The following is a 15019-nucleotide window of genomic DNA, read 5'->3' as shown; positions in this document are numbered from 1 at the left end:
GAGCTGAGCTCCCCCGGGGTCACTCCGGAGTCAGCCCAGATAGCCACGGGGGCAGGGCTGGGCTCTGAGCTGAGCTCCCCCGGGGTCACTCCGGAGTCAGCCCAGATAGCCACGGGGGCAGGGCTGGGCTCTGAGCTGAGCTCCCCCGGGGTCACTCCGGAGTCAGCCCAGATAGCCACGGGGGCAGGGCTGGGCTCTGAGCTGAGCTCCCCCGGGGTCACTCCGGAGTCAGCCCAGATTGCCTCGGGGGCAGGGCTGGGCTCTGAGCGCAGCTGCCCCGGGGTCAGTCCAGGTGTGGACGGGGGCTCAGCCAGAGCAGAGCGGGGGGGTGCTGGAGACACGGGGCGGGGGAAGACCAGGAGTGTGGAGGGAGCCGCGGATCCGGCTCTCGGCCCGGGCCAAGCGCAGCTCCGCCCCCCGCGAGCTCCCTGCACCGCCCAGGGAGGCCGGGAGCCGCAGGCAGCAGCTCGCTCCCGGGGCGGACGCTCGGCGCGGACCGGGCCGGCTCGAACGGGGCCGGGGCGCGATGAGCGGCGAGCCCCGGCCGGGCCAGTCCCGGCTGCAGGCGCTGCGCGATGCGGCGAACCGGCTGCGGGTGCGCTCGCTGCGGGCCACGTGCGCGGCGGGCTCGGGGTGAGCGGGGCCGGGGCCTGCGCGCGGGGCCCCTCGGTGCTGCCCCTGTCCGGGGGGGCCCCCCCCGCGCCCGCCCCTCTCCCCGGGGGGGGCCCCCTCGGTGCTGCCCCTCTGCCCGGGGGGGCCCCCCTCCGCGCCCGCCCCTCTCCCCGGGGGGGGCCCCCCCTCCGCGCCCGCCCCTCTCCCCGGGGGGGGGCCCCCCCTCCGCGCCCGCCCCTCTCCCCGGGGGGGCCCCCCTCCGCGCCCGCGCCCGCCCCTCTCCCGGGGGGGGCCCCCCTCCGCGCCCGCCCCTCTCCCCGGGGGGGGCATTGCAAAGGGGGGATCGGTGGACGTGGGGGTGTATGCCCAGCCTCTAATGGGTGGGCATTTACCCTTGGGGGGGAAGAGGCGGGAATCGCTGGGGGCGGGGGGAGTCTCAGAGCGCTTCTCTTGCTTGGGGTGGGGGCGGGACGCTGGTTTGTCAAGGGTTAACCCCCCTCCCGGCAGGTCGGGCGCGGGGATGGGGGGGGTCGCCCCTCTTCCAGGTGTGGGGGCGAGTGAGGGGAGTGAGCTGCTCACTGCTCTGATTGGCTGGGCCGAGTGTCACTCCATGGGGGGCTGCTCAAGCCTTGTGCCACGCCCCTCGCCCGGAGGGGTGGGGCTTGGCTGCTGGGGGCGGGGCCTGGGCTGGGCGGGAGCAGATTGGGGGAGGGCTTGGCTGGGATCCCGCAGGGGGGCGCCGGCTGACTCTGCCCCCTCTCCCCCACAGCCACCCCACCTCCTGCTGCAGCGCTGCCGAGATCCTGGCGGTGCTGTTCTTCCAGGCCATGCGCTACCGGGCCAGCCGGCCGGCCCACCCCAGCAATGACCGCTTTGTGCTCTCCAAGGTGGGGCGGGGGTCCCCGTGGCTGGGCTATGGGGGGATCGGTGAGGGGTCTCCCTTGGCCTGGGGGAGGGGTCCCCGTGGCTGGCTACCGGGGGGGATTGGTGGGGGGTCCCTGTGGCTGGGCTATGGGGGAGATCGGTGGGGGGTCCCCTCTTGGCCTGGGGGAGGGGTCCCCGTGGCTGGCTACCGGGGGGGATTGGTGGGGGGTCCCCGTGGCTGGGCTATGGGGGGATCGGTGAGGGGTCTCCCTTGGCCTGGGGGAGGGGTCCCCGTGGCTGGCTACCGGGGGGGATTGGTGGGGGGTCCCTGTGGCTGGGCTATGGGGGAGATCGGTGGGGGGTCCCCTCTTGGCCTGGGGGAGGGGTCCCCGTGGCTGGCTACCGGGGGGGATTGGTGGGGGGTCCCCGTGGCTGGGCTATGGGGGGATCGGGGAGGGGTCTCCCTTGGCCTGGGGGAGGGGTCCCTGTGGCTGGCTACCGGGGGGGATTGGTGGGGGGTCCCTGTGGCTGGGCTATGGGGGAGATCGGTGGGGGGGTCCCCTCTTGGCCTGGGGGAGGGGTCCCCGTGGCTGGCTACCGGGGGGGATTGGTGGGGGGTCCCCGTGGCTGGGCTATGGGGGGATCGGGGAGGGGTCTCCCTTGGCCTGGGGGAGGGGTCCCCGTGGCTGGCCTATGGGGGATGGGCATGCGGCTTCCCCTCTGCAGTCTCCCCTCTTGTTCCACTTGGGGGGATGGCCTGGACCGTGGAGGTGCTGGGGAGTTGGGGTCTAACTCTGCCCCCTGGCCACAGGGCCACGCTGCCCCCTTGCTGTATGCGGCCTGGGCCGAGGCTGGCTTCCTCAAGGAGCCAGAGCTGCTGAATCTGCGCAAGATCGACTGTGACCTGGAGGGACACCCCACCCCGGTGAGTGTGGGGCTCCCCGGGATACCAGCCCGCCACCTGTGACGAAGTGGGACTGTTCTTAATGTTTCCTCTGAATAGTGTGGGCGGTGCCTCAGTTTCCCCTAGGCAGTTCTTAAGTCTCTAGGGGGTGGGGTAAGGGTGTATGGTCGTTGCAGAGCCCTAGAGGGCAGGTGTGTGCAGGGGTCTGGACACAGAGAATGGCCAACACCCTGTTTCCTGGCCACTGATGGCCTGGGCCCTTCCCCCTGCCAGGTGAGAGCTAAAGGGTTGGAGAACAAAGGGATCCGGTGCCCTCCTGGCCCGGGAAAGGGACAAAGCCCAGGGGAGGGGAGGCAGGAGAGAGTTTTTCAGTTTGGGGCTGGCTGGGTACGAGGGGTGAAGGGCAGACGGGGTTGTCTGGCTCACTGCCCCCCAAAATGGACCCGGCAGAGGGGTCCTGTTCTCTGCACCTACAAGCTCTGTTAGACCCTGTTCCTGTCGTCTAATAAACCTTCTGTTTCCCCGGCTGGCTGAGAGTCTCCGTGAATCCCAGGAAGAGGGGTGCAGGGCCTGGACTCCCCCACACTCCGTGACACCACCCCTCCCTCTCTGCTCCCTGTGGGGTGGAAGGCCACAGGGCCCATCCCAGCTGGGGACCCACAGTTGGGAGTGCGGGCAGTGGGGGGACTGCTGATAATGGGATCAATGGTCCTGAGGGGTGCCCCAGTGGTGGGGCTGGGAGGGGCTGTGGAGGTCTCCCCACGGCTCCCTGCTGTCACGTGGCCACTCTCCCCACCAGAGGCTGCCCTTCGTGGACGTAGCCACGGGCTCACTGGGGCAGGGCCTGGGCGCGGCCTGCGGGATGGCCTACGCAGGCAAGTACTTTGACAAGGCCAGGTGAGTGCCCTGGGGTGGGGGGAGCTCCCTCAGCCTGGGGTAGGTGGCTGGGGAGAACTGGTTGGCAACATGGGAGGGGAGCTGGGGGAAGCGTGGCCCGGCTGTGACCCTCCCCCACCTTCTGGGGCTGTGGGGGGGCCTGGGGAGGCGTGGTCTGGCGGTGACCCCGCCTTCTCTGAGCTGGGGGGAGCTCGGGGAGGCGTGGTCTGGCGGTGACCCCGCCTTCTCTGAGCTGGGGGGAGCTCGGGGAGGCGTGGTCTGGCGGTGACCCCGCCTTCTCTGAGCTGGGGGGAGCTCGGGGAGGCGTGGTCTGGCGGCGACCCTGCCTTCTCTGAGCTGGGGGGAGCTCGGGGGCATGGTCTGGCGGCGACCCCACCCTCTGAGCTGGGGGGAGCTCGGGGAGGCGTGGTCTGGCGGCGACCCCGCCCTCTCTGCGTTGGGGGGAGCTTGGGTAGGTGTGGTCTGGCGGCGATCCCGCCCTCTCTGAGCTGGGGGGAGCTCGGGAGGCGTGGTCTGGCGGCGACCCCGCCCTCTCTGAGCTGGGGGGGAGCTCGGGGAGGCGTGGTCTGGCGGCGACCCCGCCCTCTCTGAGCTGGGGGGAGCTCGGGGAGGCGTGGTCTGGCGGCAACCTCGCCTTCTCTGAACTGGGGGGAGCTCGGGGAGGCGTGGTCTGGCGGCGACCCCGCCCTCTGAGCTGGGGGGAGCTCGGGGAGGCGTGGTCTGGCGGCGACCCCGCCCTCTCTGAGCTGGGGGGAGCTCGGGGAGGCGTGGTCTGGCGGCGACCCCGCCCTCTCTGAGCTGGGGGGAGCTCGGGGAGGCGTGGTCTGGCGGCGACCCCGCCCTCTCTGAGCTGGGGGGAGCTCGGGGAGGCGTTGTCTGCCGGCGACCCCGCCCTCTCTGAGCTGGGGGGAGCTCGGGGGGGCGTGGTCTGGTGGCGACCCCGCCCTCTCTGAGCTGGAGGGAGCTCGGGGGGGTGTGGTCTGTCGGCGACCCCGCCCTCTCTGCCTTGGGGGGAGCTCGGGGGTGTGTGGTCTGGCGGCGACCCCGCCCTCTCTGCGTTGGGGGGAGCTCAGGGGTGTGGTCTGGCGGCGACCCCCGCCCTCTCTGAGCTGGGGGGAGCTCGGGGAGGCGTGGTCTGGCGGCGACCCCGCCCTCTCTGCGTTGGGGGGAGCTCGGGGAGGCGTGGTCTGGTGGCGACCCCGCCCTCTCTGCGTTGGGGGGAGCTCGGGGAGGCGTGGTCTGGTGGTGATCCCGCCCTCTCTGAGCTGGGGGGAGCTCGGGGGCATGGTCTGGCGGCGGCCCCGCCCTCTCTGAGCTGGGGGGAGCTCGGGGGCGTGGTCTGGCGGCGGCCCCGCCCTCTCTGAGCTGGGGGGAGCTCGGGGGCGTGGTCTGGCGGCAACCCCGCCCTCTCTGCGTTGGGGGGAGCTCGGGGAGGCGTGGTCTGGTGGCGACCCCCGCCCTCTCTGCGTTGGGGGGAGCTCGGGGAGGCGTGGTCTGGTGGCGACCCCGCCCTCTCTGCGTTGGGGGGAGCTCGGGGAGGCGTGGTCTGGTGGCGATCCCGCCCTCTCTGAGCTGGGGGGAGCTCGGGGGCATGGTCTGGCGGCGACCCCGCCTTCTCTGAGCTGGGGGGAGCTCGGGGGTGTGGTCTGGCGGCGGCCCCGCCCTCTCTGAGCTGGGGGGAGCTCGGGGGTGTGGTCTGGCGGCGACCCCCGCCCTCTCTGAGCTGGGGGGAGCTCGGGGAGGCGTGGTCTGGCGGCGACCCCGCCCTCTCTGCGTTGGGGGGAGCTCGGGGAGGCGTGGTCTGGTGGCGACCCCGCCCTCTGCGTTGGGGGGAGCTCGGGGAGGCGTGGTCTGGTGGTGATCCCGCCCTCTCTGAGCTGGGGGGAGCTCGGGGGCATGGTCTGGCGGCGGCCCCGCCCTCTCTGAGCTGGGGGGAGCTCGGGGGCGTGGTCTGGCGGCGACCCCCGCCCTCTCTGAGCTGGGGGGAGCTCGGGGGCGTGGTCTGGCGGCAACCCCGCCCTCTCTGCGTTGGGGGGAGCTCGGGGAGGCGTGGTCTGGTGGCGACCCCGCCCTCTCTGCGTTGGGGGGAGCTCGGGGAGGCGTGGTCTGGTGGCGACCCCGCCCTCTCTGCGTTGGGGGGAGCTCGGGGAGGCGTGGTCTGGTGGCGATCCCGCCCTCTCTGAGCTGGGGGGAGCTCGGGGGCATGGTCTGGCGGCGGCCCCGCCCTCTCTGAGCTGGGGGGAGCTCGGGGGCGTGGTCTGGCGGCGACCCCCGCCCTCTCTGAGCTGGGGGGAGCTCGGGGGCGTGGTCTGGCGGCAACCCCGCCCTCTCTGCGTTGGGGGGAGCTCGGGGAGGCGTGGTCTGGTGGCGACCCCGCCCTCTCTGCGTTGGGGGGAGCTCGGGGAGGCGTGGTCTGGTGGCGACCCCGCCCTCTCTGCGTTGGGGGGAGCTCGGGGAGGCGTGGTCTGGTGGCGATCCCGCCCTCTCTGAGCTGGGGGGAGCTCGGGGGCATGGTCTGGCGGCGACCCCGCCTTCTCTGAGCTGGGGGGAGCTCGGGGGTGTGGTCTGGCGGCGGCCCCGCCCTCTCTGAGCTGGGGGGAGCTCGGGGGCGTGGTCTGGTGGCGACCCCGCCCTCTCTGAGCTGGGGGGAGCTCGGGGGCGTGGTCTGGTGGCGACCCCGCCCTCTCTGAGCTGGGGGGAGCTCGGGGGGGCGTGGTCTGGTGGCGATCCCGCCCTCTCTGAGCTGGGGGGAGCTCGGGGGGGCGTGGTCTGGCGGCGAGCCCGCCCTCTCTGAGCTGGGGGGAGCTCGGGGAGGCGTGGTCTGGCGGCGACCCCGCCCTCTCTGCGTTGGGGGGAGCTCGGGGAGGCGTGGTCTGGCGGCGACCCCGCCCTCTCTGCGTTGGGGGGAGCTCGGGGAGGCGTGGTCTGGCGGCGACCCCGCCCTCTCTGCGTTGGGGGGAGCTCGGGGAGGCGTGGTCTGGCGGCGGCCCCGCCCTCTCTGAGCTGGGGGGAGCTCGGGGGCGTGGTCTGGCGGCGACCCCCGCCCTCTCTGAGCTGGGGGGAGCTCGGGGGCGTGGTCTGGCGGCAACCCCGCCCTCTCTGCGTTGGGGGGAGCTCGGGGAGGCGTGGTCTGGTGGCGACCCCGCCCTCTCTGCATTGGGGGGAGCTCGGGGAGGCGTGGTCTGGTGGCGACCCCGCCCTCTCTGCGTTGGGGGGAGCTCGGGGAGGCGTGGTCTGGTGGCGATCCCGCCCTCTCTGAGCTGGGGGGAGCTCGGGGGCATGGTCTGGCGGCGAGCCCGCCCTCTCTGAGCTGGGGGGAGCTTGGGGGTGTGGTCTGGCGGCGACCCCGCCCTCTCTGAGCTGGGGGGAGCTCGGGGGGGCGTGGTCTGGTGGCGACCCCGCCCTCTCTGAGCTGGGGGGAGCTCGGGGGGGCGTGGTCTGGTGGCGACCCCGCCCTCTCTGAGCTGGGGGGAGCTCGGGGGGGCGTGGTCTGGCAGTGATCCCGCCCCTCTGGCCAGCTATCGGGTGTTCTGCCTGCTGGGTGACGGGGAGGCGTCGGAGGGCTCCGTCTGGGAGGCTCTGGCCTTCGGATCCCACTACCGGCTCGACAACCTGGTGGCCATCGTGGACGTCAACCGACTGGGCCAGAGCGAGGCGGCGCCGCTGTGCCACGACACGGCCGTGCACCGCCGCCGCTGGGAGGCCTTCGGGTGAGTGTTGTGGGGGCGGGGCCGTGGGTGGGGTGGGGGTGGCCCTGGGGCCGGCTGACCCCTCCCTCCTTGGTAGGTGGAACACCTACGTGGTGGACGGCCACGCCGTGGAGGAGCTGGACGAGGCCCTGCGGCAGGCGGCCCAGGTGAAGGGGAAGCCCACGGCTATCGTGGCCAAGACCTACAAGGGACGGGGCATCCCTGGTGAGTGTCCCCCTCGGCTCTGAGTGCTGCAGGCCTTGGCCAGGGGCCCCATGGCTGGCTCCCTGGCTGGTGAGGCCTGGTGGGAAGGAGTGCCGGGGCGGGGAGAGTGTTCGGTGGCTCTTTCTCTCGTGCTGACAGCTACTGTGGGGTGCGACAGAGTAGGGACCTCAGGAGAGGTCCTCCCCTCCCACAGTTGGGGAGAGAACCCAGGAGTCCTGGCTCTAACCCACCAGACCCTGCTCCCCTCAGAGCCGGGGGGAGAACCCAGCAGTCCTGGCTCCCAGCCTCCCCTGGCTCTAACCCACCAGACCCTGCTCCTCTCTGAGCGGGGGAGAGAACCCAGGAGTCCTGGCTCCCAGCCTCCCCTGGCTCTAACCCACCAGACCCTGCTCCTCTCTGAGCGGGGGAGAGAACCCAGGAGTCCTGGCTCCCAGCCTCCCCTGGCTCTAACCCACCAGACCCTGCTCCTCTCTGAGTGGGCGAGAGAACCCAGGAGTCCTGTCTCACTTCTGCTCACTCCCCGGGGGTGGTTCTGTGCCAGGTGTGGAGGATGCGGAGAACTGGCATGGCAAGCCCATGCCCAAGGACAAGGTGGAGTCCATCATCGGTGCCATCCAGAGCCGGATCCAGACCCACGAGGTGCTGGTACCGCAGCCGCCCATTGAGGACGTCCCACAGATCAGCATCGCCGGCATCTGCATGCCCTCGCCGCCGGAATACGCCATTGGGGACAAGGTGGGGGAAGGGGGGCACCCAGGGTTGGGAGAGCAGGGGGCTAGGGGAAGGGGGTCTGGACTGACCCCGTCATAGCCTCCCAGGGTTGCCAGAGGGGAGGGAAATGACGCTCTCCCGCCCTGCAGGTGGCCACACGGAAGGCCTACGGCGTGGCCCTGGCGAAGCTGGGTGGTGCCAACGAGCGTGTGGTGGCCTTGGACGGTGACACCAAGAACTCCACCTTTTCCGAGCTGTTCAAGCAGGTGCACCCCGAGCGCTACATCGAGTGCTACATCGCCGAGCAGAACATGGTGAGGGCTGGGGGCTGGGGAGGGCGGGGGGTTTCTCTGGGGCCGGCTCTCATGCGCTATCCCCCCAGGTCAGCGTGGCTCTGGGCTGCGCCGCCAGGGACCGGGCCGTGGTCTTCGCCAGCACCTTCGCTGCTTTCTTCACCCGGGCCTTCGACCATATCCGCATGGGCGCCATCTCCCGGACCAACCTCAACCTGTGTGGCTCCCACTGCGGGGTCTCCATCGGTAGGCATGGGGGGACGCTGTGCTGCCCTGTGAACCCCCCAGGCCCTGGCGCCTTGGCTGCGTTGCCGGAGGGCCACGTGCAGATTGGTGGCAGGGCTGGGAGCGGAACCCAGGTGTCAGGGCTCCGGGAGGCTGCGTGGCCGGGGGAGTAGGCCGCCGGCCCCCAGTGCTGCCGAGCGAGCCTGCTCTCTAGCCCGGCTCCTCTCCTGGCTCCCCACAGGGGAGGACGGCCCCTCGCAGATGGCCCTGGAGGACATAGCCATGTTCCGAGCCATTCCCGGCTGCACTGTCTTCTACCCCAGCGACGCCGTCTCTGCTGAACGCGCTGTCTGCCTGGCTGCCAACACCAAGGTAACGGCTCTGGGGGGCTCCTTGCGCTGCTGCCTCAGGAGTGGGGTCTGTGGGGCGTCCTCAGGGGCCAGCTGCGGGCTCTGGCTCTGGGTGGCACCGATGGTGGACTCCTTGTCCTTGGGCCTGGCCATGCCAGTTATCCCGCCCTCGATTCGCCTGCCCCCGAGAGAGAGGGAGGACTCCTGGGTGCTCTCCCCGGCTCTGGGAGGGGAGGGGGTCTGGTGGGTCAGAGCAGGGGGGCTGGGAGCCAGGACTCCTGGGTTCTATCGTCGGATCTGCGCGACCTTGGATTTCCTCCCCTTGTAGGGTCCCTTTGCCAGTCATTTGACGGCATGCTGGGAATCCTGCAGCTGTCCTGGGTGGGTGCTGCACGCGTTTCGGGGGAGCGGCTGTCGATGGCTCGGCCTGAAAGCTCTGCTGGGTCACCCAGCCCAGGTCTATCGGCCTCCTGGGTGACCTGCCCGGTTGTGTGTGGGATCACAGGGCCCCACCGTGGCTGGGGGTCAGCAAGGGACACAGCTGCCTGTTGGCACAAAGCTCTGAGCCTGCCTGTGACCTGCCTTGCCTGGCTCCTCGGCCGCCACCTCTGCTCCCTAGGGCATCTGCTTCATCCGGACCAGCCGCCCAGAGACCCCAGTCGTCTACCCGCCGGAGGAGAAGTTTGAGATTGGCCAGGCCAAGGCAAGGGGCTGGGAGGAATGTGGGGGGCCTTGAATGGTGGCCTCACTCCGTGCCTCCGTTTTCCTCCTGCCCTGTCTGGATTGGAGGCTCTCTGGGGACGGGGCCTCACGCGATGCTGGGAGAGGGGGCAGGGCGTGTGTGGAGCTCAGGGCCCCGGAGTGCCAGGAGCTGTCTGGGCAGTGCCCAGTCCAGTGTGGGGTGGGGGTCTAGATAGCACCTGGCACAGCACAGGGTCCTTGCTCTGCCAGCCTCTGGGTGCTTCTCTTGCACAACCCTACGGGGGTGGGAGGCGTTGTTTCCGCTCTGGGCCTGTGGCAGTGCAGGGAACTGGCCCCGCTCCTGTCTGCCCAGGCCAGTTGTGGGGGGACGCTGGCAAAGCTGCCTCCCAAATGCCTCAGGGCGAAGGGTTCCCAGGCTATGGACTGAGGGAGATCGGGGGCACAGGGAGCTGGGGAGAGACCCAAAGAGGTTACAGCCTAGAGGTGGGGTGGGAGGGGAAACTGAGGCACAAGGTTACCTGGCAGGTCGTTGCAGAGAGCCCAGGCATGCTGGGTTCCAGTCCGGCCCTGGGCCAGAGCAGAAAGGGGCTCCACTCTGTTCCTGAGCTGCTCCTGTGCGGGGTGGGAGCGTGAAGTGGTTAGTTTTTAAAGGAGGGGTGAGCGTGCTGAGGGCAGCGGTGTCTGGCAGGACTCTGGAGCCCAGGGGAGTCCAGTCAAGCGGGACAGAGGTGTCCCGTGCCAGCCCCTGCTGGTGTGTTGGGCAGCATCTGTAACATGATTCCTGTGCATGCCTGTTTCCTTCTCCGCCTTCCATGGCGACCCAGTGGGGGGGGAAGAGCTCAGCTGGTCTACACTAGGTAATCACGTTAACCCAGCTACGTCACTCAGGGCGGGGGGGAATCTCCCCCTCCCCCGGCTCTCCATAGCTGGGCTGACCCATGTCCCCAGGCAGACGCAGCTAGGTGGCCCGGAGAAGAGACCTCCTCTCGGGGCAGGGCGATTTACCACAGTGGTGGGGAGCCCCTCCCAGTGCAGCAGGGAGTGTCTACGCTGGCCTGCTGTAGTGGGTTCCGTGTAGACCTAGTCCAGGCCTGCTCCCAGGGCAGAACGAGCTGTGGGTGGGCAGGCGTCAGCAGCTGGCTGCGCCATTACAGACCAGGCCGAAAATCAAGTGGGACTCCAGCCAGAAACGCTCCAAGACCTGGGCGGCGGGCTGGAGCAGGCAGGGCATGGGAACAGGGCTGGAGAGCCAGGGGGGAAGGGGTTGGGTGACAGGGAAAAGGGCTGCCCTTGGGAGGGATTTGGAGTCCTCCCCTGGGCAGAATGGGGGAAAGAGGGAGCTAAGGCCAGGAGCAATCTCAGCTTGGGTGGCCCTTGAGGGCAGCAGCTTGGCCAGGTGACCTATCAATGGCTCCTTGTTCTGCAAAGGTGGCCATTGTGGTTGTCCCTACACTTGGGAAGCCGGGCGGCCTGAACCAGCCTCCCACAGGGGGCTGGCTGGGCTGGACTCTCTCTGGAGAGGGACAGGGAGCACTGGTGCCGAAGACCCATGGGCTTCCCCCGGTGCAACTATGTGGGGCCTTGGGGCCCGGTTTGCTAAAGGGGTCACTCCCGGGAGACTGGCCCCAGGCCAGGGCAGAGACCAGACCCGGTGACTGTGATAGCCATGAATCTGCCACTACGTGGCAGGAGACTCCATGAAGTCTCAGCCAGAAATCCTCAGCTCTGGGAGGGGAGTGGGGTCTGGTGGGTAGAGCTGAGAGCCAGGACTCCTGGGTTCTCCCCCCAGCTCTGGGAGGGGAGTAGGGTCTGGTGAGCAGATCCAAAGAAAGATTTTAATGCAAGGAGGGGGAAGGTGCCTGCTAAGCCAGTGGGTTGAGGGAGTGCAGGGACCCACCTGTCAAGGGAAGGGAAGGACTGGGAGGCCTGACCCTTGGCTGCAAGAATGGGTCTGGCCTTCCAGTGTTGGTAACTCACGTCTCTGTCCCCAGGTGGTGCGTAACAGTGACGCTGACAGGGTCACGGTGATCGGAGCCGGGGTCACGCTGCATGAGGCCCTGGCTGCTGCTGACGAGCTCGCCAAGCAAGGTAACCAGCTGTCAGGGGATGGCCATGAGCTCGCTCCTCCGCCCCTTTCCTCCTCTGACCCTCTGTCCCTTCCAGGCACCTGCATCCGTGTCATCGACCCCTTCACCATCAAGCCCTTGGATGCAGCCACCATAATCACCAGTGCCAGGGCTACTGGAGGGCGCATCATCACTGTGGAGGATCATTACAGAGAGGGTAGGAGGCTATTGGCCGGGGACTCCCGAACGCCTGTGCAGGATTGGGGAGCAATGGCCGGCTGGCTGCTTGCTCCCAGCATGGGCCGAAGCCAGCCTTGGATAGCTGGGGAATCCCGAGTAGGAGGGTTATTTCCCATTTTGGCGCTGGGCAACCCCAGCAAGACTAGGGTGTTGAGGAATCTCTGCTGGGATGGGTGCAGAGAAGGGTTGGGATGGGGCAGAGGGGACTGACAGCTTGCGTTGTGTAGCCTAAATTACAAACCGGACAGGTCTGGGCGCCCGCTGGATACAGCGGGAGAAGAGCTGTTGAAACCAAAGGAGGATGCTGGCCCAAGAACAAAGGGGCGTGAACTTGGCCAAGGATCGACTGACACTGGAACTAAGGTTTCCAGCCATCAGAGGGAGGGTCTGGAACAGAATCCCAAGGGGAGGGTGGGGGGAGAATCTGCCAGGAAGCTGCATTGTGACAGGTTGTCTGGGCAAGGACTGGAAGGGATCTCCTGGGTCACAGGGCTGGCTTGGGAAAAGCCAGGGCCTGGTGACAGAGCTGGAATGGAACCCAGGTGTCCTGCAAGCCTGTCCTGACCAAGTGACACATCTCACGGAGGGGCTGTGACTAGCGCATTTTAAGCAACCGAGACACCTCTGGAAAGGAGAGCTAGTCCCATGTAGTGTGACCCTTCTGTCTCTTTGCTAGGTGGGCTCGGGGAAGCAGTGGCCGCGGCCGTGTCCGGGGAGCCTGGCATAGTGCTCCAAAGCTTGGCGGTGTCTGGTGTGCCCCGGAGTGGCAAACCGGCCGAACTCCTGGACCTCTTCGGGATCAACGCCAAGAACATCATAGCAGCTGTGAAGAGCACCTTTGCCAACTAACGCTCCGTCCATGTCTAGGGCGAGGAGAACCAGTTGCTTTTCTGTCCTCCACTCCCACCTCTGTTCTTTCTACTAACTTCCTGCTCAATGTGACCGAAACTGCTACGATCAGGTCTCCGGGGATTTTGATCCCCCTCCTCCTCCCCCCAGGGCTGGGACATGACTCACCCACTTGCCCAAGTCCCGCTGGTTATTTCTCTAGCAGCGCGGGTTGAGCAACTTCCAGCCACTCCCCCGAGGGAGTAGACATTCCTTGCTAACCCATGAGTAGCTTAAGCACGGCCTGCCATGGCTCCCATCAGCCACCAGGGCAGGGGTTCTTCAGGGCAAGGCGAGGCTCCCTCTCCCCATGGCCAGGGGCGCCTCTGCCCTGGGGTAGATAGTGGGGAGTAGGTGTTCACAGGCACTGCGATGGACCAAGCGGTACCTGTCCTACCTGAAGCTGGTGCGGTGCAGGCTTCGTCCAATAGCTGCGCTCTGCTCTGGGCGGTCCTGTTCCTGCTCTGCTCCTGGGGAAGGAGACCCCCATTAATGCAGCAGCGCCGTGTCTTCAGCTGCTACCCGAACGTTCTGGCGTGATCCATTCCCCTGGCTCGGTCAGTGTTCGAAACGACCAAACCCATTTCTCTTACGGGGCCTGCTGCCGCGCCAACAGGGCAGCTTCCCTTCACCTACGCTTCTAAATAAAAGGTTTAACGGCGTTGGCTTGGTGTGACTCTGTGAGGGGAAGCAGAGCAGGGGGCTGGCTGCTGTTCAGCAGGCTCCTGGATAGAGCAGTTCAGGGCCCGCACAGGCCCTGCATGAGAGGTTCAGCCCGGCCTTATGCTTAGGGGGGCCCTCAGTGCTCCTCTCACTCCCATGCGGCCCGGGGGCAGGGCTGTCTGTTGACATAACTCAGGCCAAGGGGGGCCGTCAAGGCAGCTGCTCGGCGCCCCTCCCGTCGGCCCCGGGGGCAGGGCCATTGGCGTCGCTCGGGCCAAGGGGGGCCGTCAGGGCAGCCGCTCGGCACCCCTCCCGTCGGCCCCGGAGGCAGGGCCATTGGCGTCGCTCGGGCCAAGGGGGGCCGTCAGGGCAGCCGCTCGGCGCCCCTCCCGTCGGCCCCGGGGTCAGGGGCGTTGGCGTCGCTCGGGCCAAGGGGGGCCGTCAGGGCAGCCGCTCGGCGCCCCTCCCGTCGGCCCCGGGGTCAGGGGCGTTGGCGTCGCTCGGGCCAAGGGGGGCCCTCAGGGCAGCCGCTCGGCGCCCCTCCCGTCGGCCCCGGGGGCAGGGGCATTGGCGTCGCTCGGGCCAAGGGGGGCCGTCAGGGCAGCCGCTCGGCACCCCTTCCGTCGGCCCCAGGGTCAGGGCCGTTGGCGTCGCTCGGGCCAAGGGGGGCCGTCAGGGCAGCCGCTCGGCACCCCTCCCGTCGGCCCCGGGGGCAGGGGCGTTGGCGTCGCTCGGGCCAAGGGGGGCCGTCAGGGCAGCCGCTCGGCACCCCTCCCGTCGGCCCCGGGGGCAGGGGCGTTGGCGTCGCTCGGGCCAAGGGGGGCCGTCAGGGCAGCCGCTCGGCGCCCCTCCCGTCGGCCCCGGGGGCAGGGGCGTTGGCGTCGCTCGGGCCAAGGGGGGCCGTCAGGGCAGCCGCTCGGCACCCCTCCCGTCGGCCCCGGGGGCAGGGCCGTTGGCGTCGCTCGGGCCAAGGGGGGCCGTCAGGGCAGCCGCTCGGCGCCCCTCCCGTCGGCCCCGGGGCCAGGGCCGTTGGCGTCGCTCCCATCAGCCCCGGGGTCAGGGCCGTTGGCGTCGCTCCCATCAGCCCCTGGGGCAGGGCCGTTGGCGTCGCTCCCGTCGGCCCCAGGGTCAGGGCCGTTGGCGTCGCTCCCGTCGGCCCCTGGGGCAGGGCCGTTGGCGTCGCTCCCATCAGCCCCTGGGCGGGGGGCGTTTCCTGGGGGATATGTTTGGCGGCACTTCCCCTGCCCCCCCACCGCAGGGCGGCAGAGGGAAGCGCGGGCCCCTCTGGCTATCTCTGAGCCAATGGCAGAGAGGGCCAGCCCCAAGGAGGTTCGTTCCCATTGGCTTTGGCCTTGTCAATCAGAGCTTTTCGACCTCCTCCGACTAATGGGCGGGTCTGGAGGGGCGAAGGGAAGCTCCAGCCAATCAGGAGACGAAGCCCTGGGGAAGCCTCGCGCTTCGTGGGTTAGGCGGGAAGGATGGGAGAAAACGACCAATCAGAGACCCCGGAGAGAGGAAGGGCGTGGCTAGACGGAGCTCGTCCAATCGAATGAGAAGGAGGTGCTGTAGAGGCTGCAAGGCGGCCAAGCACGCAAGGCGTGGCGGGGCGGGGCTACCTAAGAGCTCGGCCTATCGGCTGAGAGAAAGAAAGGCAGCGACCAATCGGAAGAGGGGGAAGGGGGCGGGATGA

At 69.2% G+C, this 15019-nt stretch overlaps 1 protein-coding gene across 4 annotated transcripts; it reads left to right on the top strand.

The window, feature by feature from the left end:
- Positions 1-427: 427 nt before the first annotated feature.
- TKTL1 (transketolase like 1) lies at positions 428-13327 on the top strand. Of its 4 annotated transcripts, none has more exons than XM_073321412.2 (14): positions 431-633; positions 1382-1499; positions 2288-2401; positions 3180-3277; positions 6796-6987; positions 7064-7191; positions 7733-7926; positions 8052-8216; positions 8285-8441; positions 8662-8792; positions 9390-9473; positions 11464-11560; positions 11636-11755; positions 12455-13327. In XM_073321412.2, the coding sequence occupies exons 1-14, from the start codon at positions 527-529 to the stop codon at positions 12625-12627; spliced, it is 1878 nt and encodes a 625-aa protein (XP_073177513.2). In that variant the 5' UTR covers positions 431-526; the 3' UTR covers positions 12628-13327. The 4 variants fall into 4 exon arrangements, 3 of the variants coding, with proteins under 3 accessions (XP_073177513.2, XP_078706208.1, XP_073177514.1); XM_073321413.2 differs by having other exon boundaries at positions 443-595; XR_013634920.1 differs by lacking the exon at positions 12455-13327 and having other exon boundaries at positions 428-633; positions 9223-9473; positions 11636-11725.
- The last annotated feature ends 1692 nt before the right edge of the window (positions 13328-15019 follow it).

Source organism: Lepidochelys kempii, chromosome 23, assembly GCF_965140285.1.
Source record: "Lepidochelys kempii isolate rLepKem1 chromosome 23, rLepKem1.hap1, whole genome shotgun sequence".
In the NCBI taxonomy this organism is placed as follows: domain Eukaryota; kingdom Metazoa; phylum Chordata; order Testudines; family Cheloniidae; genus Lepidochelys; species Lepidochelys kempii.
This window is presented reverse-complemented; position numbering and strand designations above follow the sequence as displayed.

Excerpts from the sequence above, each read along its gene's own strand:
- TKTL1 (XM_073321412.2), top strand. The coding sequence starts at position 527 with ATGAGCGGCGAGCCCCGGCCGGGCCAGTCCCGGCTGCAGGCGCTGCGC. Across the intron at positions 8,217-8,284 it reads ACATCGCCGAGCAGAACATG|GTCAGCGTGGCTCTGGGCTG; the intron begins GTGAGGGCTGGG and ends CTATCCCCCCAG. Across the intron at positions 8,442-8,661 it reads CCACTGCGGGGTCTCCATCG|GGGAGGACGGCCCCTCGCAG; the intron begins GTAGGCATGGGG and ends GGCTCCCCACAG.